The sequence below is a fragment of the Chanodichthys erythropterus genome, chromosome 19, assembly GCF_024489055.1.
Source record: "Chanodichthys erythropterus isolate Z2021 chromosome 19, ASM2448905v1, whole genome shotgun sequence".
Taxonomy (NCBI): Eukaryota; Metazoa; Chordata; class Actinopteri; order Cypriniformes; family Xenocyprididae; genus Chanodichthys; species Chanodichthys erythropterus.
The window spans coordinates 31876571-31903357 of record NC_090239.1 but is presented as its reverse complement, the minus strand read 5'-3'; the positions used below and the strand labels follow the sequence as shown (position 1 = coordinate 31903357).

Here is a 26787-nt window from a genome sequence, read left to right as displayed (position 1 = left end):
TTCCTTTGTTTTAGTCAGGAATATGTTTATATGTGTCATCTGACACTAATAGGTCAAGTGACCCACATGTCTCCTAGCAACAGAACCTGTCAACAAGAAGACTGCAAACTCTACCACTACTCTCCATCCACCTGTACAGTACTGCCTGGGTTTGTTTAGCGGTTTTAGTGTTTATTCATGATGTATAGTGTAGTGAGAAACAAACACCGTCCTCATTAAACCTCTTTAGTCTTTAAACGTCTTTAATGTTTGGAAACAGGATGTGGACTGTCAGTCAGCACAAGTGAAAGCATTATTTGGATTTAAACAGAATGCACATCCAGTGGAGTCCTTTATCTTCCAGGAATATGCCACTCAGACCTCACACAAGGTGGGTTAAACAGAATAACTTAATATAGGGTCCTAATTTAAAAAAAAAAAAAAAAAAAAAAAAAATATATATATATATATATATATATATATATATATATATATATTTATATATATATATATATATATATATATATATATATATATATATATATATATATATATATATATATATATATATATATATATATATATATATATATATATATATACATACAAGGGACCCCATCATAAAATTACTATTAAAATAGTTTCTACTATAGTACTGTACTGTTATTTATTTATATGTTTATATATTTGAATATGTTGCTTTGTTTATGATAATCAAATTCTTGACAGACAGACAGATAGATAGATTGACTGACTGATTGATTGATTGATCAAACATGAAACTCTAGTGTTGTCTTTAGTAATCAATGCCACAGACCCCAAAATTTTATATTTTTTTGTGTGAGAAACCCCCAAACTCAAATTCAAAAGGCAACTATAGTTTAATGTCTTAAAGACGCAATTTATAGACTATACTGTGTAAAAATTAATATTATAAATGAGTAAAATGTAATTTGGAAAATATTGTTATTTTCATTTTTGTTCTACTCACTGTGGTATGACACTAAATCTAAGCTGTTAGATTTATTTCTTTATTTAGGTTAATCAAGTTCTTATTTCTTTATTTTAATGGTCCCACTTTATATTAAGTGGCCTTAACTACTGTGTACTTACATTTAAATTAATAATTTGATACAGTGCACTTATTGTGTACATGCCTGTTTTTACATTGTACTTATATTTTAAAAACACCTGCATGTAATTACATCTGTAATTAATTTCTGTAATTACATTTATAATTACACTGTTGACCCATCCCTAACACCTTACCCTTACCCTTAAACCTACCCAAACCACCAAACCTGTCTCTAACCTAACCCATATCCCACCTCAATAGCAGCAACAGTGTTTTGCAATTCAATATGAACCCAATAAGTACATTGTACTTATTCTTTGATGTAAGTACATAGTAGTTAAGGCCAACTAATATAAAGTGGGACCATTTTAATCTTTGTAACAAAGTGTAAAGTTCAGGGAAGAGGGAAGCGGGAACTGGCATACAATCAGCGTAATTTTAATGACAAAATGAACATAAACAACAAAACGAAAGTAAAGCGGCAGCCCCTCACAGACAACTGCCGCATATAAGCATAATAAAACAACAACAGAAAATCCAGGCCTGGTCCTCTCTCATCTTTCACTGTCGTCACTCCTCCTTTTATCCCTCTGGAGCTCCTTCGTGGGACTCGAGACACTCATTAACACTCACACCAAATGCCTCACTCCGTTTCCGCAGCTCTCGGCCCCACCCTGCTTGCTGCAATCTAAGTTATTTATTTATTTTTACATTTGTTTTTCTGTGAACCTTTCCATGGACACCCTAGCACTCCCTTGTGGCCCTCTGGGGGTCCTCGGACCTCAGTTTGAAAACCCCTGCTCTACTGTATGTTATATTAGACACCAATATACTGTCCCTAATTTATTTCTCAAGTCTATTTTCATGTGTTTTTGCACTTCACAGACATAAACTATTCCATTTCAAATGACATATAGTAAATCTTTATTAGGCTACTCATTGTTTTTTTTTGTTTTTTTCAGGTCGGTGCCTATAACCTCCTACGTTTCACAACAAAACTTTAAAAGAAGTGTAAGTTTCAATCTTCTTCATGACTCTATAAAATAAGACCAAATACAATAATTTTTCTTTGAAACTTAGCACATCACTTATTCTATGATTCTAACAGGTGTCAGCTCGCTCACTAGGTCAGCGCACACAAGCTGGCCACACTAACCGCTGGCAGCTGCCAGGTGCTTTAGGCAGTGACCTATTGGGACAGGCACAGGTTCAGAGGGCAGAGGAGTTTGGCAATAAATCATCAGACAGAAAAAATAATTCAGGTGAGATATACAATCAGCCTAAAAATGCAAATGAATCACATGTTTTGGATTAGCTTTAAATATTAAGATATACGTATCAAGGAAGAACTGTCTTGGACAATACATTATCACTGCCCTATCATATCCTTTAATACCATATAAAAAAAACTTTTATCACAATAAAATAATATATCTAAATATAAACAAACATCAACAATACAAAAAAAAAAAAATCTGATAAAAAATATTTATTAGACCCAACAAATACCTAAATACAAACATACAACAAATACAGTATACATTGGCTTCAAAAAGATTTTTGGATACTACTTATTTTGGAAGCTTCCATGCCAGAATGTTATTGAAACAAAATATCAAAATGAGCTGATCTTTTTTTTTTTTTTTTTTTTTCACTAATTTCAATTTGCAATGACTTTCAATCACCAGATGTGACAGATGTTTTTAATAGATGTATGAAGAGACATGTTCCCCTAACATTTCACAACTACAGTGTGTTACATACCTTTGTATTAATTTCAGCACTTTATCTGATTTACCAAATTAATTTTAAAAAATCTCTTTTTGAAATCTCTTTGAAAGCTTTGGCTAAAAATGTATTTGGGTCATTGACGAATAAGGTTTTTAAAAGTGTAAAAAAAACATAATGGAGATTAATTTTCGAAGTTTTATAAAGTGTTAACAATGAGATTGTGTGGTTTTTATAATCAATTAACTCTGATTTTGTAATTTTGGACAAAATTTGTCACCAAAAAATTCGGTTTAACCAAAATTTAGGTTTTACCGAATGACAATATTTTCAACAATGCTAACAGGCTGATATCTAGCTAGCTAGCTGACAAAAGTACAATCAAACATTTATATTTAGTACAAGTTTTTAAAATATTACAGCATTTTCCATGTTTTATAGTGGTTGTACCAAATGACCTGATTAATAAAATAAAATAAAACATTAATTTTTCAAATAGTTAAGAAAGCGTTAGTTACTTTGTTTCACGACCGTGTGGGTACTGTGCAGGTGTCTGAATGATGTCACATCCTGTTAAATGATATTGACTGCATGACTTGATCCAAAATGTTCCCTTTATATTGGTTACTCCTAATGTCATCAATGAAATTCATTTTTCCAGAGATTCTTTCTCATAACAAAGCAACGACTTCTCTACACATAATTTGAATACCTTTTTGCACTATGTTGACTTATGATGTTATAAAATCATGCCAGAATAAAAAAAATATATATACATTTATTTAATTTTAAGATATTTTAATCACAAATGAAATGGCTGTATTGGCCTTTGGACAGTTAAACCGAATGACATTTAAAATATGTAGCAAAATATAAATATATATATTATATATATATATATATATATATATATATATATATATATATATATATATATATATATATATATATATATCCAAAAACATTTTGGATTAAATAAAAGAGATTAGTTGTACTACCTTACATACTATATCTTTGTTTTGTTTTTTTGTTTTTTTATTATTATCAAGACCTTTGGACAGAAAAATTACCCGTCATGTCATTGACCCATTTACACTCGGCTATATGTTCACTTGCTTTGATATTGTTTTATCTCTAATGTAGTAACATTCAAACATTTTAAGTGCAACTTAAATGTCCAAATACTTTTTGAAGAATATATGAATGTATAACAATAAATTAACCTATTTTAATTTCTATCTTTTTACCAATGTTGTTTAGCATTTTGAACATAAATTAATAGAAAACTATAAAAAGAAAAATGCAAAATGCAATTTAATATATAGGCTATAAAGTCAGTTTGTGTATATTATTGGTTCCTAAATATGTACAATCAATATACAGTATATTAAGCAGATTTTTAATTTATTTATTTTTTTAATCTGTGGCCCTTGTAAATTTAGATTGTTAGGCCCGTTTTCACAGACAGGGCTTAGATTAAGAATTAGGCCTTAGTTCAATTAGGGCATTTAAGTAGCTTCTGTAAACATGCCTTAGAAAAAGAAAAAGAAAAACATTACTGGTGTGCATCTTGAGACAAAACAATGACACTGACATATTTTAAAGATGTGTTATTGCAAGTTACTTTCAGTTAAAATAGCTCAAACATGCATTTTAATCTTGGACTAGATTTAAGCCTTTAAAACTGGGGGTAAGTGTTAGTGTCTAGAGGTCTAATATTACTACTTAAAAAAAAAACAAAAAAACATGTCTCATTCTTCTGAAAGCCACAGCGCGCCTTCAGCTTTGACTTTTGCCAGAATCCTGGGTTTACCAAGGGAATAAGAGTGTCACTTTGTGCCAACCCGCCGACCTGGTGTCACAAACCTGGCATCATTTTAGAGATAGGCACCTGTAGGGTTTTGGCACAGGAGTGGTATAAGAGGAATTGGCAGTTACGCACATGAACGCCCTTTACAACCATTCCCCCCACCCTACCCTCCAAAAAGTAAGAAAGACAGTATGTCTTTTGATTCCTGTGCCAGGCTTCTGTGAGTCTGTTTAATTCAGAATAATCAGAATATTGCAGTGGAATAGAGGTGGACATGCTGAGAGGCGTCTGCTTGAATTGAATGCTTCTTATGACTAGAGTTATGGCTAAAGCTGTGATGATTCTTTTCACATCTGAGACACTGAATATGGGGGTGTTAAAAGACACTTTCCACAAATAACAAACTGGTGTCCTATTACTTTGTTAAAGCCATGAAGGCACAAACCCCATGTTCTATTACATTTATTAATTCAATTTGATAATTGGAAATTTTGTCATTTAAACACAGTCTTGTTGATCCAAACCTGTATAACTTTTGTTTTTCTGTGGGACACAAAAAGAAGATATTTAGAGGAATGCTGGTAACCAAACATTTTTGATGACCATAGACACCCATTTTGCATTGGGTGTAATGCATTACTAAGTTATTAATTACAGTAATTTAATTAACTTTCTCTTGAAAAATTAGAGTAAGGGATTACTCTTACATCAAGCTGTTTGCAACAGCTAAAAACTGCCTACACTGAACACTACAAAGTGTCGTTGCAAAGCATTTGTCCTTCATGTCAGTATGTCATAAATAGAGCGAGGCATCAGATTACTGTTGGAGATTTGTTGCTCACGTCGTGCCGCATCCAGTGTAGACAACATATAACGGGTTCTATTGTCATTTGTCATGTTGCATTGTGCCGATCACATCTGGTGTAGACAAGGTGCTAATTTTTCTGTAATTTTAATTACAGTTAGGCCTACTGCTTATGCAATTGTTTTAAAACACTGACAATAGACAATAGATAAATAAATAAATAAAATATATAGTATATTGTTAAAATAAAAAATAAAATATATATAAACAATATACTATATAATATACTTTATAAAACAACAGTGGATTTAACATCAAAATTTAACGTCTAATGATAAAATTTATGTTTTTAATGTAACCTTCTCCCTTTAAAGTCCCCCTGTGGTAAAAATCATGTTTTTAATTGTTCATATGCCTATGTTGTGTTTTTAACATGCTTTAAGACAAACCATGTGCAAATTCGTAAGTCAACACCATTGCTGAGTTTTCTCTTTAAAACTGCAGTAAACCAAATACAGTCTCAAACCCGTGGTTTGAAATCGCTGGTGTTTCTGACATCAGAAACTACCTTGTAACCAATCACGCCAACGTGCCGGGGGGGCTTTAGCATATCATTAACTGACCACGCAAGGGAGTCTCAAAAGAAGGTTATCCCGGTATATTTTTCTGTTGATATGAAAAATTGGGTAGATTTAGATTTAGCAATGTGGTGGGTGTATGATACATATTGCAATGTTATGATGAACTATGTGCCTTTCTCCACCGACGTTCATAGCGTTTCTAAGGATACTGATCGTTAGAATGCAGTTGTCTGAATGTGAACATGGTTTTTTTAACATTAGCAACACATTATTAGCTGTTTAATAACAAAGTCAAGCAAAACACTAGTCATATTAATTACATTTATGTGTCCAACGTTGCAAAAAGCGATTCCATTGTGCAACGTTTACCTCAGTAATTTCACCGAGTGGAGCTCTGAGCTCTGGAGCTCTCGTCTGAGCTCGTGCAAGTGAGTGGAGGCGGGGCTAATTATCATATTCATAGTTCCGAGTATATTAAATGAGACAAGGGTGTAGAGTTACATTCAAGCTATTTTAAGGCATTAAGAATTTTTTATTTATTTTTTTCACAGGGAAAAAAACGTTTAAATATGTATTTTTGGTGATCAAAGATGAGTTTTAGGAGATAAAATGATTGACCACAGGCGGACTTTAAATTCTTTGGTCAGTTCAAGAATAATTTATGTAATTTTATATTATTTATTTGAAAGAATTAAAAGAGCAATTTCATGTCAATCCTTATATTGTTCAACTGGTCGAAGTTGATATGGGATTTAGAAAGTAATTAGTAATAAGTAATGCAATACTAATAATAGCTTTAGAGCAGCTTACCCAACACTGAGTATTTTACAAAATTTCTTCTCAAAATATCTTATGTTCCACACGAGAAAGAAAATCATTTAGGTTTGAAACAACATGAGGGTGATTAAATGATGAATTTCATTTTTGGGTGAACTATTCCTTTTTAGCTATCTTGTTACACCACCTCAGCTAGCTGCTGATTTTTTTTATTTATTTATTTATTTATTTATTGTCTGATACATTGTCATTTCTCTATTTAAAAATGTGCAACAAATGGTTACAGATATACAAAACAGTATAACTGAAACTAATAAGATTTATTTGCTCTCTCTCTGTTTTTTTTTTTAGAAAAACAAACAATTACTAACTATTCACTACTGAAAGTGTCCTTGGAAGTATTGCAGTTTGATGTGGTGTTAATGAAAGTCAGCCTCCTGTTTGACCATTCTGGCAAAATGTTAAACCTTTTATGTGTTTCTAATGGTGTAAATTGCATTTATTAGATTTTTTAATTATTATTTAATATTTATTGTTATAAAAAACAAAATAAAAAAATCACTCGTCACAACTTTTGTTACAGTAACAGGATTGCAACGATAGCAAGCTAAATAATAAAATACTGATCATAATATAGAGTTTAATTAGTAATAATGTTAATAAGAAGTGCAAAAGTATTCATAACATTATTTAAAAATATATAGTAAATTTATTATTTAAAAAGGTAAGAACTGCCCAAACAAGCAGTGCTTGCTGGAGTGATGGAACAAAGCATAATTGAAAAGCACTGAAGTATTAGTTATCTACAGAATATTCTTAATTTTTCATCATTTTCTCTCATTTTCATTAATGCAAACAGCCATCTGTCACAGACATATGTTTGCTCAAAGCTCAAATATCTGGATCACTTCATCCTATTCTTGAGCGCACACACACACACACACTCAGATTTTCTCTCACTGTGTGTTTATGTTGCAGATGACCCCATGGCACTCCACTGGCACGAGGATGCCACTAGCTGCCCACAATCCCCTTTGCCTCGTATCGTTCACCCGCTCTCGGCCAGCCGACGTACCCGACTCTGGTATGTTGCCAGGGGCAAATGGACTTCCATGACAACTGTTTAGCGGGAGAGAGAGACGGGCAGGCGAGGAGAGAGGGGGACAGTTTATCTCACTCCGGGGGTAGATCTGTGGGAAATCTGCCAGGCCACATGCTATCATTATGGAGCAGGTTGGATAGCACATTAGAAAATGACAACTTTCAATTTGGTGGGCCTTTGAACACAAAGACTATCAGGAGGGACCGCAGAATATTTGGCACTGAAGCACTGTGGGATAAGAGGGGATTAAAGTGACAAAGTGTGTGTGTGTGTGTGTGTGTGTGTGTGTGTGTGTGTGTGTGTGTGTGTGTGTGTGTGTGTGTGTGTGTGTGTGTGTGTGTGTGTGTGTGTGCGTGTGTGTGTTTGTGTTTGTGTTTGTTTGTGTGTGTGCATCTACAATGTCTCTCTTTACCTTTGTATACAGCAAAGATGCCACATGGTCTTCTAAGCTTGACACTCCAGAGGAACGATTTTATGTTTTGTCTCGCAGAGTGGTCCATAACGCTAAACCAGGTATGAAGTATTGAAAATTGTTTGCGAAGGCAGGATTCATTATTGATATTGCTCAAATTAAAGGTTTAAGGGATAGTTTATCCAAAAATGTAATTCTTTCATTGTTTACTATGCCACCCCGATGTATATGACTTTCTTTATTCAGATAAACATTAAAGAAGATTTTTAGGAAAATAATCCATCTCTGTGAGTCCATATAATGGCATTGAATGGCTTCCACTTGTTTGACACTTTGTTTGACACAACTACACACAGCCATCACGATGGAAAAAAGCTTTGATTTAATCTTAAATAAATTAAAGATATTTGTTTTTGTTTTTTGTTTTTACACACACGCATATTGTTTCGCTTCAGAAGACACTGATTCATCAACTTGGTCTTATGAATTACAGTCATGATCACTGTGATTGCTTTATCTGCAGAAGAAATTCATATACAACCCTGAATTCTGGAAATGTTGGGACGTTTTTAAATTTGAATAAAATGAAAACTAAAAGACTTTCAAATTACATGAGCCAGTATTTTATTCACAATAGAACATAGATAACATAACAAATGTTTAAAGGAAGAAATTTTACACTTTTATCCACTAAATGAGCTAATTTCAAATTTGATGCCTGCTACAGGTTTTTAAAAAAAAAGTTGGCATGGGGGCAACGAATGCCTGAAAAAGCAAGAAATTTTGAAAAGATTCAGCTGAGATAACATCTAGCAACTAATTAAGTTAATTGATTAAAGGTCTGTAACAAAATTAGCTATAAATGGGATGTCTTAGAGAGGCAGAGTCTCTCAGAAGTAAAGATGGGCAGAGCTGTGAAAGAGTGCGTAAAAAGATTGTAAAATACTTTAAAAACAATGTTCAACAACGTCAAATTGCAAAGTCTTTGCAAATCTCATCATCTACACTGCATAACAATATCAAAAGATTCAGAGAAACTGGAGAAATCTCTGTGCATAAGGGACAAGGCCGAAGAACTTTATTGGATGCCCGTGGTCTTCTGGCCCTCAGCCGACACTGCATCATTCATCGACATGATTGTGTCAATGACATTACTAAACGGGCCCAGGAATACTTCCAGAAACCACAGTCAGTAAACACAATCCGCCGTGCCATCTGCAGATGACAACTAAAGCTCTATCAGGCAAAAAGGAAGCCATGTCTATTTCAGGGAAGGCCTTGTGTATTTCAGCAGGACAATGCAAAACCACATACTGCAGCTATTACAACAGAATGGCTTCGTCATAGAAGAGTCCGGGTGCTGAATTGGCCTTAGGGCTGGGCGCTATATCACATGAGATTGTCACGCGCATTTCGTCAGTAAAGCCGGTTCCCTGATTACCGCTAAATCGCCATCACCTGCTTTCAAATGGAGCGGCATTTAATAGACAGAGCCGTAGTTCACTGACAAGCTACGCAATATCGCGCTAAGATGAATCGACTTCATTAAATGCCGCTCCATTTGAAAGCAGGTGATGGCGATTAAGCGGTAATCAGGGAACCGTCTTTACTGACGAAATGCACGTGACAATCTCATGCGATATATCACCCAGCCCTAATTGGCCTGCCTGCAGTCCAGATCTTTCACCTATAGAGAAACATACGTCAAAGACGACCACAAACTCTTCAGCAGCTGGAAACCTATATTAGGCAAGAAGTGGGAGCAAATTCCAACACCAAAACTCCAGAAACTCATAACCTCGATGCGCAGATGTCTTCATACTGTTTTGAAAAGAAGAGGAGATGCTACACCATGGTAAACATGCCCCTGTTCCAACTATTTTGAGATCTGTAGCAGGCATCAAATTTGAAATGAGCTCATTTTGTGCATAAAATTGTAAAATTTCTCAGTTTAAACATTTGTTATGTTATCTATGTTCTATCCCAACATTTCCAGAATTCGGGTTGTATATTTGGGATGGCATGATTGTGAGTAAATGAGAGAATTTTTATTTTTGGGTGAACTATACCTTTAAGGATTAATAAACAATGTTATACGAGAATGGATGATGCCTTAGTTTAATTAGGACATTTAAGTACCTTTTATAAAAATACCTCAGAAAAAAAAAAACTTAATTGGCTTGAGACAAAACAATAGAATTGACATATTTTAAGATATGCCATGCTTTCAGTCAAAACAGCTCAAACATGCATTTTAGTCTATGCCTTATCTGTTAAACAGGGGGATAGACTTACATTGAAGAATGGATCAGAGTAATATCTAGTGACCAGAATATCATACGTAGGGCTTGGAGGTGGGCTCTTTTTATTTAGAATAGTAAGCCAGCACTCAGAACACCATAGCAACACCCAAGAAACCACCTAAAACACCTAGGTAAACCACAAAGGCTGTATCTGAAAGCTTAGGCAGCTAACTTGTTGCCTTACTGCTCTATCAGGCAATGGCAGAATTTACACACGAAGGGGTGAATGTGATTTCACAAAGTACAACATGTTGCTGGATCAACATCTTTATTGAACCTGGAACAATATTCTGATCAACCAATCAGATTTGAGGGACAAGTTTACAGTTTATGTCAATTTTATGCTTACAACTGGTGCTTCAACATCAGTCTTATTCACCTATACCCTCTGATTTTAGGGATAAGTTATTGTTATGGTTCGGGTGGGGATAGGGTTAGGACTATGTTTTCTGACAGGAATGTTGTTCCAGGATCAACAAAATATGTTGATCCAAGTCAGGAACATGTCTTACTCTGCAAAATCACGGCAACCTGCACAAAGGTGCAGAACCTGATTTTGCCAAGAACAACATGTTCCTAGATCAACATCTTTGTTGATGTTGCATGGAGCAACATTCCATTCAACCAATCAGATTTGAGGGATAAGTTTACAGTTTATGTTAAGGTTATGCTTACAACTGGTGATTCTACATCAGTGTTATTCACCTACAGTATAAGTTCCCTTTAAGTTTAGGGATAAGTTGTGAGTAGGGTTAGGTTTAGGGGTAGAGATATGGTTAAGAAAAAAAAAAAAAAATCAGAACAATTTTCAGACATGAATGTTGTTCCAGGATCAACAAAATATGTTGACCCAGAAATGCGTCCAACTCGGCAAAATCAGGACGTGCCACAAAGGTACCTCATGATTTCGGACAGAATTCTGAGGTAGCATAATGGTTTAATGATCTAAAACAAAATAGAGAGAGGTTTGGTGATAAGCGAATATTTAATTACTACAATACTAATTTCTCGCTAGAAATGCCATCAAATGTCTTGGAAAAACACGGAATCAAATACATAGGATACATCTATGCTGCCTTGAAAAATCAATCAGATGAAGGCATCTCAGTAGACAGGATGTGACAATCATCGGATTCTGACGTACCTTATTGCCTTTCTACCACTGCATGTTTTAGTTTTCGGATGCAACCATAATGACTCCCTGGAAATTAACAACCCTAGGGGCCATAGAGACTTGGGGTTGGGCTGTTTTGATTTTAATTATGCCATAGCAACCACCCACAATACCCTAGCACAGTTGCAGGGGGCAAAATGCTCTCAAATTTTGTTCAGAAAATGTTAAAATCTGGTTTAATCTCTTATTTTATTCCTCGCTGCCATTATTCTATTCATATTTCTGCAGAATGATATGTAATAAATATATCTGTCCTTTTTGTGATTGTTCATAGATGCAGTACTGGAATGTCTGGGCGTCAAGTGGGAGCTGCATTGCTCCATCATGAGTAGCTCAGACACAATATTTGAGTTGTATACCAACAGCAAGAGACAGCGGGATGTCGAGCTACAGGAGAGAGCAGGTATGGTGCGGTATAGTGTACAGTAGCTCCCAGATCAATGCATTTTTTTTGTTTTTTGTTTTGTTTTGTTTTGTTAAGCTTCTCAAGATAATAGCATAATTAGTCAACAATGTGCAATTTCAGAAATCACATTTGCCTGAAGATGTAACCATAGCAACAGTGTGCTGCCTGAATACTCTCAGTTAGCGGTACAGATATCACATACTTTAACTATAAAACTACAAATTCCCTAGAAATAGTTGACATAACCCAAAATTCATTAATGAGCACATGGGAAATAATTGTTTATTTGCAAAATAGTTCATTAAAATAGTCATAAAATATGCAGGACAATAACTTGTGAAAGATTATTGTATAATAAATAATGCAAAAGATAAGATCACATTATTGTGACCAAGATAAATAGACCCTGTTGTTCTTGTGATCATTATAAATAGAGTATAACTTACAGATATTCTACATATTTATCATAGAGCTTGTGAAATAGACATGTTAAAAAACAGTTAAAGAGAGAAACTCAGGCCATCCATTTTGTGTTGTGGTACTGCAGTCATTGGTAAAGGCAGCAGAGTTAGTAGTTCTGCGTGTGGGAGAGGACTGGTCTACAGGAAGTGGCTACTCAGCGGTCCTTTGACTCTCCGACTGCATGTCAAAGATGCCTCCATCAATAAAGAGGGTAAGCACTAAAAAGACATCATATTTATTATATTATAGCAGTAAATGACAAGCTATATCATCACTTGTTTACTTGCTGTCACATGAGTTTCTGATTTAAGTGTACTCTCAGTGATGTTGACTGATGAGGGGGCATGCAGTGACAGTTAAGGAGTAATACAGTTATATAAGAATCTCTCTTGTGTTACAGCATTGTCTTTTGCCCTGCGTACACTGTATGACCCTGCGGAACGCCCTGATGAGTGGGGAGAGGCCGTACTCTCCACTGCTGCATTACTGGGAATGTCAAACCTCTTCCAGAAGTGAGTAGCAACATCTTTAAATCTGGCAGATTCATTCTGTGGTGTTCTGAAATGAGGAGGCAAAGTCCTCACAGTTTTTATTCTGAAAGGTTTATTCATGTCCCAGTTACACTTAACGTTATCACAGTTTCCTGGTTAAATGACACTTTACATTACATCAAAAAATAAATAAAAAATTTCCATTAACAATGCAATTAATGTTCTGTTTATTAAAACCAAGTCAATCTCATCAAGTTAGTGTTTTAAACAATTTTACATTCCAAAATAAAAACTAAAGGCATTTGTGTATTGATGTTAAGCTGTTCTTTTTAATAGTCAACTTGTTTTCGGATCATCAGTCATGCTTTGGTAAACAGTCTGTCAAAGACACGAAGATGCATCTTTAATTTCACCAAGCTGATTGCTCATTAAAAACCCACAGTCATAATGTGTTCAGGTCTTTTCAAGTTTGATTTTGACATGACATAATGCTGTGAAATCTAAGTGAGTGAGCTGTTTACTTACTTTTTAGTTAGTCTTCCCATTAACGCCATCATTTTGCTCATTCAGACTGATGCGGCCACAGAACGCGCACAAAAACGAGGCAGGATTTATCATGTGAATCAATCATAGCTAATCATAACCAATCACATCCAAACATAGTGTGATGGAGGAATTGCCTCTTCTCATGTGACTTTCCTCCATTTATTCTCAATTACCCCCCACTAAACCCACTGCATGCTTTAGGGGATCTTTTTAATCTCTATGCGCTGAAAGGAGGCAAGCCTCCCGCTGTAACTTTACCTGCAGGTGTCGCTGTTGGACAGTATTAATTTAGAAAAACTAGTGACTTACAGTTTTTAATGTCACATTTTGTATTTTTTTTTTTTTTTTTTTTTGAGGAGGCACTGCCTTCCTTGCCCCCTTGTGTGTGTGTGTGTGTGTGTGTGTGTGTGTGTGTGTGTGTGTGTGAATGTGGCACATTAAGTAATAAACTCTGATCCAGAAGTCCTTAAAGAGATAGTTCACCAAGAAATGAAAATTCTGTCATCATTTACTCACCCTCAAGTTATTCCAGATCTTATGAATTTCTTTGTTCTGCCGAACTGAAACAAGATATTTTGAAAAATGTCTATAATCAAAAATTTGATGGACCCAATCGATTTCCATAGTAGGAAACAAAAATACTATAGAAGTCAATTGTTTCCGACATTATTCAAAGTTAAAGTTTAAAGTTACTTTAAAAAAAAAAAAAACTAATTGCATTACTTAGTAACTTAGTTACTTTTTATGAAAAGTAATGTGTTACATTACTTTTGCATTACTTTTTCTCATCTGGGCTTGGAAAGGACCTTTCACACCAAAAGTGAAATGAATAAGCCTCAGGCTGAAGGAAATGCATATTTACGGCTGTACAGTAGAGGGCGTAAGACCTTCATTAATCTTCGGAACACAAATTAAGATATTTTAGTTCAAATCCGATGGCTCCTTGAGGCCTTCATAGGGAGTAATGTCACTTCCTCTGTCAAGATCCATAAAGGTACTAAAAACACATCTACATCAGTTCATGCGAGTACAGTGGTTTAATATTAATATTATAAAGCAACGAGAATATTTGTGGTGCGCCAAAAAACACAATAATAACGACACAGTGAATCAGTGTATCAAATCATGAATCGGTTCGCGGTTCAAACCTGCCAAACGGCTGAAATCACGTGACTTTGGTGCTCCGAACTGCAGATTCAATACACAGATTCACTGTGCTCTGATGCTTCCTGAAGCATTGTTTTGAAATCGTCCATCACTAAAGTCGTTATTTAGTTTTTTTTGGCGCACCAAAAATATTCTCTTCTATTTATAATATTAATATTAAATGACTGTACGCACATGAACTGATTTAGATGTGTTTTTAGTACCTTTATGGATCTTGACAGAGGAAGTGACATTACTCCCTACGAAGGCCTCATGAAGCCATCAGATTTGAACTAAAATATCTTAATTTGTGTTCCGAAGATTAATGAAGGTCTTACAGGTGTGGAACGGCATGAGGGTGAGTAATAAATGACAGAATTTTCATTTTTGGGTGAACTAACCCTTTAATACAATTAATTAATACAGGTTTGCGTAAAATTATGAAATTGCATTTCACTGTTTTTATTCACTTTGAGAAATACCGACTGTTTTCGTGCAAGCGAGGTGAGTAAATGCATGTTCACATTTAGTCTAAAACTACAATAACCATCGTGTTTAGACAGTGCACATGACAGCTCTGCACTTACTCCTGATTTCTCTCAACATGGGGACAGAAGCGTTGTCAGTCAAATGTGAAAAAGTAACTTGCGTTACTTATTTAAAAAAGTAACTCAAATATTTTAAAGTATTAATAAATAACTCAAATAAGTAAAGTATTTTGTTACTTTACTAGCTACTAGTAATCTGATTACGTAACTCATGTTACTTGTAATGCGTTACAACTTGAGGGTGAGTAAATTATGACAGAAGTTTCATTTTTGGGTGAACTATCGCTTTAAGGCCACACCCAGGTCTCTAGAGAAGTTTGTTTTGTACAGTCTTTGATTGATTCATATCCAGGATGTTGGGTGGAACTGGATGTAATTTTTGGCACTGTACAGTCACTGCATTTATTTGAAAGATATTTTTCATATAAGATCAACTATGTTACACCCTGCGGAGTTTGAACTACAACATGCATTGCGTCACAGTCTATATCTCCCTTGGACATGGGTGCGTCAATTTGTAATTGTTTATGCAAATTAAATGTTACACACAGTCACGAATGCTTATATGTTTAGTTTTAGAATGGATACACAGTGTTGTATGATATATCAAATATTATATCCTTTTAATGCTGATGCATTTGATTAACAGGTGTCTTAAAGAGATGTTGACACTTATCTCATCTTCGACTGTGTGCAGCTTTCATCAAGTGTCTTGCAAGGTAACTATTATTGTTGCTGTTGTTATAAAACTATACATATATTTTTTTTATCCTATTCCTGTTCCTATTCAATCCTATTCTATTGTTCCTTAAATGACCAATAGGGGGAGCTCTGTATTCAACTCTATATTTAGTGTATACACGTCTATTAACCTCTTTCTGTGTTTTTCAGTTGAAAGAGACTTTTCTCCAGAGAGCATGTGAGCGCTGGTTGGAGCTGTTCCTAGTGACCGAACTCTCTTTCCACATAAAACTCAAAGATTTGCCTTTTGACCTCCTGCTGAAGACCCTGCGTAGTCCAAGGTCTCATGCTTTTTCTTATGTTCTTGACCTTTTTAAGAGTATCACATTGGGAAACACTTGCATCATTATCTTGTTTGATTGCATTGCCTTTGCATAAAGACTATGAGGCCTATAGGACCGTTAGAATTTTTTGCACTGTGACATTTTCATCCCAAAGCCTCATTACTGCAAAGCATCAGGATGTTTTACTTTTGAGTTTGTTTGTAATTATTTTTATTCTCAGCATTTACATCAGCATAAAACATTGTACCAAATACATGCTTCCAAGCACATTTTACCAATTCCAATACACATCAATCTTAATAACTATTATTAATATTGTTTTAAATCATTTATAAGTGATATATAATTGTTCATGAAGGCTGGAAATGAAGAATGCCCTATATTCAGGTGTGCACAATTATTAGGCAGGTTTTCTTTTACAGGCAAAATGAGCCAAAAAAGAGATTTAACTCAGACTAAAAAGTCAAAAATGATTAAATACTCATGAGAAGGACGCAATACTAATGCAATACTAGAAATTGCAAAGTTAAAGCATGACCATTGGACAGCAAAATGCTCATTGGGTCAGCGGGGTCATACAAAAACAGCTGGAGAAGAAAAGACACATGTTAACTGCAAAATAATTAAGAATTAAGGTGAAGAATTAAGTGTGAAACCATCAGGAACCCCTTAGTCTCCAGCGCCACCATTTTCCAGAACTGCAACCTACCTGGAGTCTCCAGAAGTGCAAGGTGTCAGGATCTCAGAGACTTAGGTTAGCTAAAGAATCGTAAAAAATGACCCACTCTTAATAAAAATCACAAGCTGAAGTGTTATAAAATACATGAAGACTGGGTTTTTATAGGCCTTATAGACAGACAGCTTGAGAGTGACTCTTGAAGGACCAGCACCACATCCTCTTGTACCACTGTTTGAAGAATTTATCTTCCAGAATCTGGCATTAAGGCGTGGGAATTCACTTTTAGTCCATCTCTTATCCTGAAATGTCCGTCTTGCAGAGATGGACTAAATCAGTGGTCACCAACCTTTTTAAGCCCAAGATCCCTGACCTCGACCTTTTTGAAAGACAAGATCTACTTGATAGAAAAAGACAGGTCAGATTGTATTTAGTATTTTTTTTTCGTGGCCAATGTAGATTCTGATTTATTTATTTATTTTTACAAGCAAATTGGCCGATTCTGATACTGGTTGCAGATATTTATTATTAATATTATTATAATAAACAAAAATACATAGCCATTTCAAATTGGGAACCACTGCTTTTTGATCACAATCCAAACAAAGAAACTACGCACGTTGCATGAGCAGTTTTTTTGTTTTTTGTTTTAATTAGATTTAATTTCTGGATTTAAAGCAGAAACAGAACAGTCTGACTTTATCTTTGTGAAATTGTAATTTTCAATTATGCTACATACACAAAAAAACATGAAACAAAAACGTAAATTCAACAGCAGGTGGCGCTTATGGAGCAGCAGTAATACAGTGTTTCCTTGGTTACTGCTGTAAACAATACTGAAATGCGCTAATAATTAGCTACTATATTCTAAGGTAAGAGGAAAATAAAATGCCATTGCCATCGAAATCTTTCTGAAGACTGATCTCCTTTTAAAGATGCATTCATATAAGCCCTCACCCAAATTCATTATTTATATTTTCTTCCTATATTTCGAACATCGTGAACAGTGAGCTGATCTGCCTGCTACAGAATTGTCTCATCTCTGCGTCCGTCTTAAGCGTCTCTGGCCTCTTGTCAACGGCTGTTTACAGACTCATAAATGATGTGGGCTATTTACCTTTATCTGTCTGTCCCAGTAGCGCCGAAAAATAAAATAAATACAAAAATACAGTACAAAGACTGGAGATATTTCTGTTATTTTCGCGAGCTACTGGAACAGTGATAGCGATCGACGGGTTGGCGACCACTGGACTAAATGATCTTCCAAAACTTACTGCCAGATTCTGGAAGATAAATTCTTCAAACAGTGGTACAAGAGGATGTGGTGCTGGTCCTTCAGGAGTCACTCTCAAGCTGTCTGTCTATAAGGCCTATAAAAACCCAGTCTTCATGTATAATAATATTTAATAATAGTATTTAATAATTTTTGACTTTTCAGTCTGAGTTAAATCTCTTTTTTGGCTCATTTTGTCTGTAAAAGAAAACCTGCCTAATAATTGTGCACACCTGAATATAAGGCATTTTTCATTTCCAGCCTTCATGAACAATTATATATCACTTATAAATGATTAAAAACAATATTAATAGTAGTTATTAAGATTGATGTGGATTGGAATTGGTAAAATGTGCTTGGAAAAAAAATATGATCAGAAAATCAACTTGCCTAATAATTTTGCACACAGTGTATATATATCACTTTAAGGTAATGGGGAAATGTGATTTTTGTAATGTCACCCTGCAAAAATAAAAGGTTGTAAAATAGACTTTTTCCTTTATGCAAAATAAAATTAGCTGTTTTTTCTTTTGATTTTTGGGTGACATATGTCCTAGACATTTAAGTTTTTAAAGCATTTTCCTGAACTTGAAATAACCTTCTGCATAGTTTATAACTAATAAAACAGATCAGAAATGAGCAGATGGAGTAAATCAGCAGGAAACTATTAAGGTCTCTCTGTCTAGACTGTTTGCATCTAATGAGTATGAGGTCTTGAGAGCAGTGCTGTACTGGTTGTACCTGAAGTTAAACCCCCTCAGAGAGGCCCTACCTGCCCATAGCATCATCATCCACTTCTTCTCCAGGTACATAACCTTCATCAACCCATTTACAGCTATCAGCAACAACACAATGCACATGGTCCATTAGTATAATTCCAGTCAATAAAAACCCCATTTACAGCGGACATTACAATAATTCAATGACTTCAATTGTGCAGCAAACTCTTTTTGAGATGACCTTGATACTACTTAGCTATTTTTACGCACATATGCTGTTTTAATGACATCCCTCCATCATCTATCTGTCTGTTTCAGGGAAACTGCTGTTTTCTTGGAACAGCCTCAGGGTCAAAAATACATCACTATCTTTCAAGCTCTTCGTATGCATGGCATTACTGAATGTAAGTTTTTGGATGCTTAATGAATTGTACCCATCAGTTTTTCACAAGCTCACAAACTAACATCATCTAAAACATTAAAATGAGCCTCAAAACCAAGCATATATATTTGATTTTTCCCCAGATCTCTGAATATTGTTGCACCCCATCATTAGCTTAAATGAAAACAGACAGTTTGGCAGAGTAATGTGTATATCTGACAAATAGTACGTCCCAGCTACAGGCTCACGTCATGGACACATTAAGAACCACATCCACTGGACCTCCAACACCCACCCAGCATGTGATTATGACACACTCCCATCCAACAGACATGACAACACTATCAACTATTCAGAAAACGCCTCACAAACACACAGTCTTGTTACTGATGTGTGTCATTTTGCTGATCTTAAGGGACAAGTTCATCCAAAAAGGAACATTTTGATATCATGTGCTCACCATCATGTCGTGCCAAACTTGACTTGTGGAACACAGAATTAGATACTTTGAGATATTTTTTGGGGCTATAAAATTAAAATCAGATGGGTTCTAGCTACATGTACAATAAACCAAATAATATTAGTAATTACATTGACTCAATAGGACTGAAAATAAATTTGAAATTTGGAAATTTGAAATGGAATTGGATTCATTCTGAGTTAGTTCACCCAAAAATGAAAATTCTGTCATTAATTACCCCACATCCATAAGACCTTCGTTCATCTTCGGAACACAAATTAAGATATTTTTGATGAAATTCAAGCGGTATATAACTTGTCCATTGGCAGCAATTTAACCACCACTTTCAAGGTCCAGAAAGGTACTAAAGACATTGTTAAAATAGTTGACGTGACTGCAGTGGTTCAAGCTTAATTTTATGAAGTGACGAGAATACTTTTTGTGCACAAAAACAAAACAAAACAAAAATAATGACTTTATTCAACAATATCTTCTCTTCTGTGCCATTCTCATACGCTGTTTACGTCCAGTGCTTCCAGGTTGTACGTCAGAAGACTCATTATTGGCAGAGGATGTTCACGTGAGCATGCACGTGATGCTGATGCCGGCCAATAATGAGTTTGCGCACAAAAAGTATTCTCTTCGCTTCATAAAATTAAGGTTAAACCACTGCAGTCACGTCGACTTTTTAAACAATGTCTTTAGTACCTTTCTGGACCTTGAAAGTGGTGGTTAAATTGCAGTGTTCCAAAGATGAACGAAGGTCTTACGGTTGTGGAACGACATGAGGGTGAGTAATTAATGACAAAAATTAAACATTTTCATTTTTGGGTGAACTAACCCTTTAGTGTAAACATACCAAATGTAGTTTTGGACCCAGATGACTTTTATTGTATGGACAAAATAAAAATATAACAATCCCTTTAAAATTAAATGTTCTGTGATGCTATCATAACATTGCCGTGTTTATTTGAGTGCCAAGACATGTCAAATTGACATTCAGAATACCTATTCGCCTAAAAAGATGGTGTCAACCTGTGGGGAAACCTGTTTGGAAACAATTATTAGCGGCGTTGGCTCATTAGTAGGATTATGGATCTGAAGAAATTCTTAAAGTCTGCCTGAAATGGAAGTGTCAATAATCTTTTCTCTCCTATTGTTACATATATCAGTATGGAAGAGGATTAGGGCCAAGCAATAATAAAAAAAAAATAAAATCATTTCGAGATTAAAATTGTTAAATTTCGAGAAAAAACTTGTTAAATTTCGAGAAAAAGGTCGAGATAAAATGTTGAGAATAAACTCATTAAATTGCGAGAAAAAAACTCATTAAATTTCAAGAAAAAAGTCGAGATAAAATGTTGAGAATAAACTCGTTAAATTACGAGAAAAAAACTCGTTAAATTTCAAGAAAAAAGTCGAGATAAAATGTTGAGAATAAACTCGTTAAATTACGAGAAAAAATTCAAGATAAAATGTTGAGAATAATGTCATTAAATTACGAGAAAAAAAGTGGTTAAATTACGAGAACAAATTTGTTAAATTATGAGAAAAATGTTGTTAAATTTCGAGAAAAAAGTCGAGATAAAATGTTGAGAATAAAGTCATTAAATTACAGAAAAAAGTTCGTTAAATTTTGAGAAAAAACTTGTTTAATTTTGAGAAAAAGGTCGAGATACAATGTTGAGAATAAACTCATTAAATTACAAGAAAAAAACTCGTTAAATTTCAAGAAAAAAGTCGAGATAAAATGTTGAGAATAAACTTGTTAAATTACGAGAAAAAAATTCAAGATAAAATGTTGAGAATAAAGTCATTAAATTACAGAAAAAAGTCGTTAAATTATGAGAACAAACTCATTAAATTGAGAAAAAAGTCGAGATAACATGTTGAGAATAAAGTCATTTAATTACGAGAATAAAGTCATTAAATTACGAGAAAAAAGTTGTTAAATTACAAGAACAAATTCGTTAAATTACGAGAATAAATTAGTTAATTTAATGACTTGATTCTCAACATTTTATCTCAACTTTTTTCTCGAAATTTAACGACATTTTTCTCATAATTTAACAAATTTGTTCTCTTAATTTAAGGACTTTTTTCTCAGAATTTAACGAGTTTATTCTCAACATTTTATCTGGACTTTTTCCTCGAAATTTAACAACTTTAATCTCGAGATGGTTTTATTTTTTTTATTATTGCTTGGCCCTAATCCTCTTCCATATATCAGAGTGAAACACTTCTCAGATAATAAGAAAAAAAATGTATGGTGGGACTTGATTTTGTCCATCAGGAATTGATCGGATCATTGGAACATTGTGGTTTGCTGTTGCTGCGATCTCATCAGAGAAGAGAAGAAATGTCACTGCAAGATTATGAGCGCACATGAATTTAAAAAATAATAATGATGATGTGCACTGATAAATAATTTATAATAAATACAGCAATATTTCATAAAAACAATTCAGAATTCGCATTTGAGGAATAAGTGTATAATTTATTTTGTAGAATAAAACAAAAAGGTCTTGTCAGTCTTGTTAGAAAATGTAGCTTGTTACTGGAAAAGCTATACTGTTTTAGAAATAACTATGCTGCTGGCACACTACTGATAAATGTAGCATTGTTACTTTTAGTTTACTACCCAAAACTAGATTTGAGTTGTGTTGTTTATGTGTGTTCATGTCTCAGGGCAGCATCTGCAGGAGCTGCAGAACATCAGAGTGCTTCCTGAATCCTGGCTGCTGAGCATCCTGTCAAACCATTATCACACTGTGAGCATATAGAGACCTCAACACACAACACCACGTTCAACCCACTACCCATCACTCCAGATGCGGTGCCATACTTAATTCATGAACTGCTTGTTTCAAAGCAGTTTTATATAAGTTGTATTGATTTTTTTGTTGCCAAGTGAGAACTAATTCACTAGCTTCATGTTTAATCTATGTTTTTTTCTCTATAGCTTTACAGCGGGGGCGACATGGTCGTGACTGACTTCTCCAAACAAGCCATCCGGTTTGGAATGATGTTTCATAGGGTGCGGTACACTTTCTGACACTTTAACACAGATGTGTTATGCCCAGAGCTCAATGATGCTTTTCTATCCTTCAATCCCTTGCTATTACTGTTGTTACAATATTAAAAAAGTCAATCCATTTTTAACCTATTATGTGTTTCTTGTTCTTTTACTTGCTTGTAGGCCTGTATGTTATGTTACAGTATGTGTTTTTCACTCTGTCACCGTACAGGAAGAGGAGTGCTGCACTCAAACCATCAGCCTCTGTGGTTTTTACTTTCTTCTCCAAGCTGCTAAAATGGGTGAATCAGATACGTACATCTTCTCCATTGAGGTTAGAGCACTCACAGGTTCATATACCCTTTTGAAAAAGAAAGGCACATAATTGTATTGAATGTGCACTTGTAGTGTACTTATAGTTTTAAAAAAGATAGCATTATTTTAATGAAATAAAAGCCCACTTAAGTACAGTACACTTTAACCATACATCAAAGACGATAGAGACAATTAAGTAATTACATATTAAGATGTACTTAAGTGCTACTTAAATAATAACACTCTTAAGTTCAACTAATTGCATTTAATAAAATTGAAACTAGTACATTTTCATTTGTTAATAACATGTAATTAACTGTCCAAAAACATTACATTCGGTTAATACTTAAGTATATTCTTTTAAAGAATATTGTTTCAGCAATAAGTACACTTTTAAAAAGTATTCTAAAGTGTAATTCTTCTATTTTTTACAAGGGTACTTTGTACGTTATTAAGTATCCACCAGATGGCAGTTTCAGATGGGGCTATCAATGTATAACTGGTGGTGTTCATTTAAATTTGTAAATGTAAAGATACATTTAACCCTGTATCTCTACATACCCACTTTATGGCTTAGCTTTTCTATAGGCTACAATAAATAATAATAATAATAATAATAAAATGAGGTCTGGTGCTGTCAAGCTATAAAAAAGACTCAAAAAGCAGATGTGCAATAGCTGTGTGTCTGAAATTTAAGTCATTACTGCTTCAATCGTTGTAGTCAAACATGAATTCCACAGAAGAAAACAAAACCCATATATTTTGGTGAGTAAATGATGACTGAACTTTTATATTTTGGGTGAACTATTCATTTAAGAGATATTGCATCTTCTCTCACCCTCCTTCTGTCTTACTATCTCTCTCTCTCTCTCTCTCTCTCTCTCTCTTTGTAGAGGTTAAGACACTGGGATCCTGCTGTATCACAGTCTTCCATAGTGAGCCGTCCATACTGTATGAGGCCTGATCGATCTATGTGCTATCAAATCACAGTACAAAGCTTCGCCAACGGCAAGTGGCAAGAGCACACCAGTGGACCTGTCAATCAAGAGTTTGGCTTATGCAAACGCCGCTGTAAGAGCAAGGTATATCAATACACAAACAGACTGAACAAAAAAACAATGAAAACTAGAGACACTGCGATAATCAGTTTGTACGGGATAATCTGAGGTCTGCTGCATGAAGCTGGTTTCCAAGTAGTTTTTTTAGATTAGTTTGAGCAAACTCTGTTTTTTCGGGCTCAAGAAGGTGGATTGGTTTTAGGGCCAGCTCTATTGTGAGAAGTGAACCAAACTGATGCTATCCTTGTTCCCTGTGATTGGCTGTTCGCAGCACATATCACACTTTCAGGTGCAAACACTCTAGAGTTAAGCACAAACTCTGGATCTAACCCCGAGTGTCACTTAAAGTGAGTGCAAGTAGCGCATGACGAATGAGAATCAAACTAAACAGACTTCATTTAGAAATCCACAGGGAAACATAGCCGATAAACAGAGAATACTCCACAGCTACACACAAATCTAAAACATTGACAAAATCAGATAACCAACTGAAAGAAATAAGGATTATAAATACTAGAACAAATGTGGGAACTAATGAGTTAATTAGAACAGGTGAATGGGATAACTGGCAGACAAACAGGCAGACAAGGAAGACGGAACCAAAACACAAAGAAACATTGCCAAAACAGAACATAACTCTAACACTGAGTTGACAGAAAACCCCCTGAACCTGATCTAAAAACCAGGTTAGATTTGTATGTTTTTGTCAACTCTAAACCTACTCTGAAACTCAGAGTTTGTTAGCTTCATGCAACAGGCCTCTGAACAGTGCCAGTTTAAACAGTTATTTAAAAATAACTGTTATTTATATATATATGTACATGTATATATGTACAGTACAGTCCAAAAGTTTGGAACCACTAAGATTTGTAATCTTTTTAAAAGAAGTTTCCTCTGCTCACCAAGGCTACATTTATTTAATTAAAAATACAGTAAAAACAGTAATATTGTGAAATATTATTACAATTTAAAATAACTGTTTATTTTATCTATTTGATTATATTTCACAAAGTAATTTATTCCTGAGATGCAAAGCTGAATTTTCAGCATCATTACTCCAGTCTTCAGTGTCACATGATCCTTCAGAAATCATTCTAATATGCTGATCTGCTGCTCAAGAAACATTTAATGTGTACAATTGTACAAAATATTTGTGTACAATATTTTTTTCAGGATTATTTGATGAATAGAAAGTTCAAAAGAACAGTGTTTATCTGAAATCTAATCTTTTGTAACATTATAAATGTCTTTACTGCCACTTTTGATTGATTTAATGCATCCTTGCTGAATAAAAGTATTCATTTCTTTAATTTCTTAAAAAAAAATTAAAATAAAAATTCTTACTGACCCCAAACTTTTGAACGGTAGTGTATAATGCTACAGAAGCTTTGTATTTCAGATAAATGCTGTTCTTTTGAACTTTCTATTCATCAAGGAATCCTGAAAAAAAAGTACACAACTGTTTTTAACATTGAAAATAATCATAAATGTTTCTTGAGCAGCAAATCAGCATATTAGAATGATTTCTGAAGGATCATGTGACACTGAAGACTGGAGTAACGATGCTGAAAATTCAGCTTTGCATCACAGGAATAAATTACTTTGTCAATTATATTTAAATAGTACACAGTTATTTAAAATTGTAATAATATTTCACAATATTACTGTTTTTTTTACTCTATTTTTAATTAAATAAATGTAGCATTGGTGAGCAGACGAAACTTCTTTTAAAAACAATAAAAATCTTGGTGGTTCCAAACTTTTGGACTGTACTGTATATGAGAAGTGTTGTCTTGGCAAAAAGCTTAAATAAAATTAATATGAATGAATAAAATTAATAACATTTATTTTATTTCAAGCAACAAATTAGTTTACGGTATTAGTTTTTAGTTTTAGTTAAGTATAATTGTCATGATAATGATATAAATAATAAAATAATAATAACATCTAAACATTATTTATTTAATCATAATTAATAAATTATTATCTTTTTAAAAAGCAGATTGTTATATCAATAAAAAATGTTGGTTGATCTGTGATGAAAATAATACACTTCATGTCAGATGATTTTTTTTTTAAATAAAGTTACAGTTTTCTAATTTTTTCTAAATCTGTTTTTTTTTTTTTTTTTTTTTTACAGCCATTTCAGATTGAAAGACTTTTTCCGCCCATCCTGGTCACCTTTGCTTTGGCATTCCCATTTTGATGTTGCATCTGCCTGGGCTTTTTGCTGTTAAATAAAACTAATATCACTCCATTTAATTGTAAATATATTAATTGATTATACCTAATGTCAAAATGCTTTTGTATATTTCATGTTCATGTATGGTGAACGGCTATGTCTAATAACAGCTACTGTACTACTTATGCCCTTAAAGTCACTGCATTATACATGAGTAATGCACATGCTGGATATGAGTGTTTAATTATTGATGCTTTATTTAATCAACAGTACTAAAAATAGCATAGAAATGCTTAAGTTTATATGACTTAAAGTTCTTGTGAAGATAAAAGGATG

General features: G+C 34.1%; 1 protein-coding gene across 1 annotated transcript; it reads left to right on the top strand.

The window, feature by feature from the left end:
• Positions 1 to 203: 203 nt before the first annotated feature.
• On the top strand, positions 204 to 26787 carry btbd16 (BTB (POZ) domain containing 16). The gene is made up of 17 exons (XM_067370065.1): positions 204 to 370; positions 2017 to 2065; positions 2163 to 2316; positions 7734 to 7839; positions 8282 to 8370; positions 12021 to 12149; positions 12700 to 12825; positions 13015 to 13126; positions 15995 to 16064; positions 16237 to 16367; positions 19006 to 19125; positions 19357 to 19442; positions 22569 to 22651; positions 22843 to 22917; positions 23129 to 23230; positions 24105 to 24293; positions 26410 to 26787. The coding sequence occupies exons 1-17, from the start codon at positions 312 to 314 to the stop codon at positions 26473 to 26475; spliced, it is 1746 nt and encodes a 581-aa protein (XP_067226166.1). The 5' UTR covers positions 204 to 311; the 3' UTR covers positions 26476 to 26787.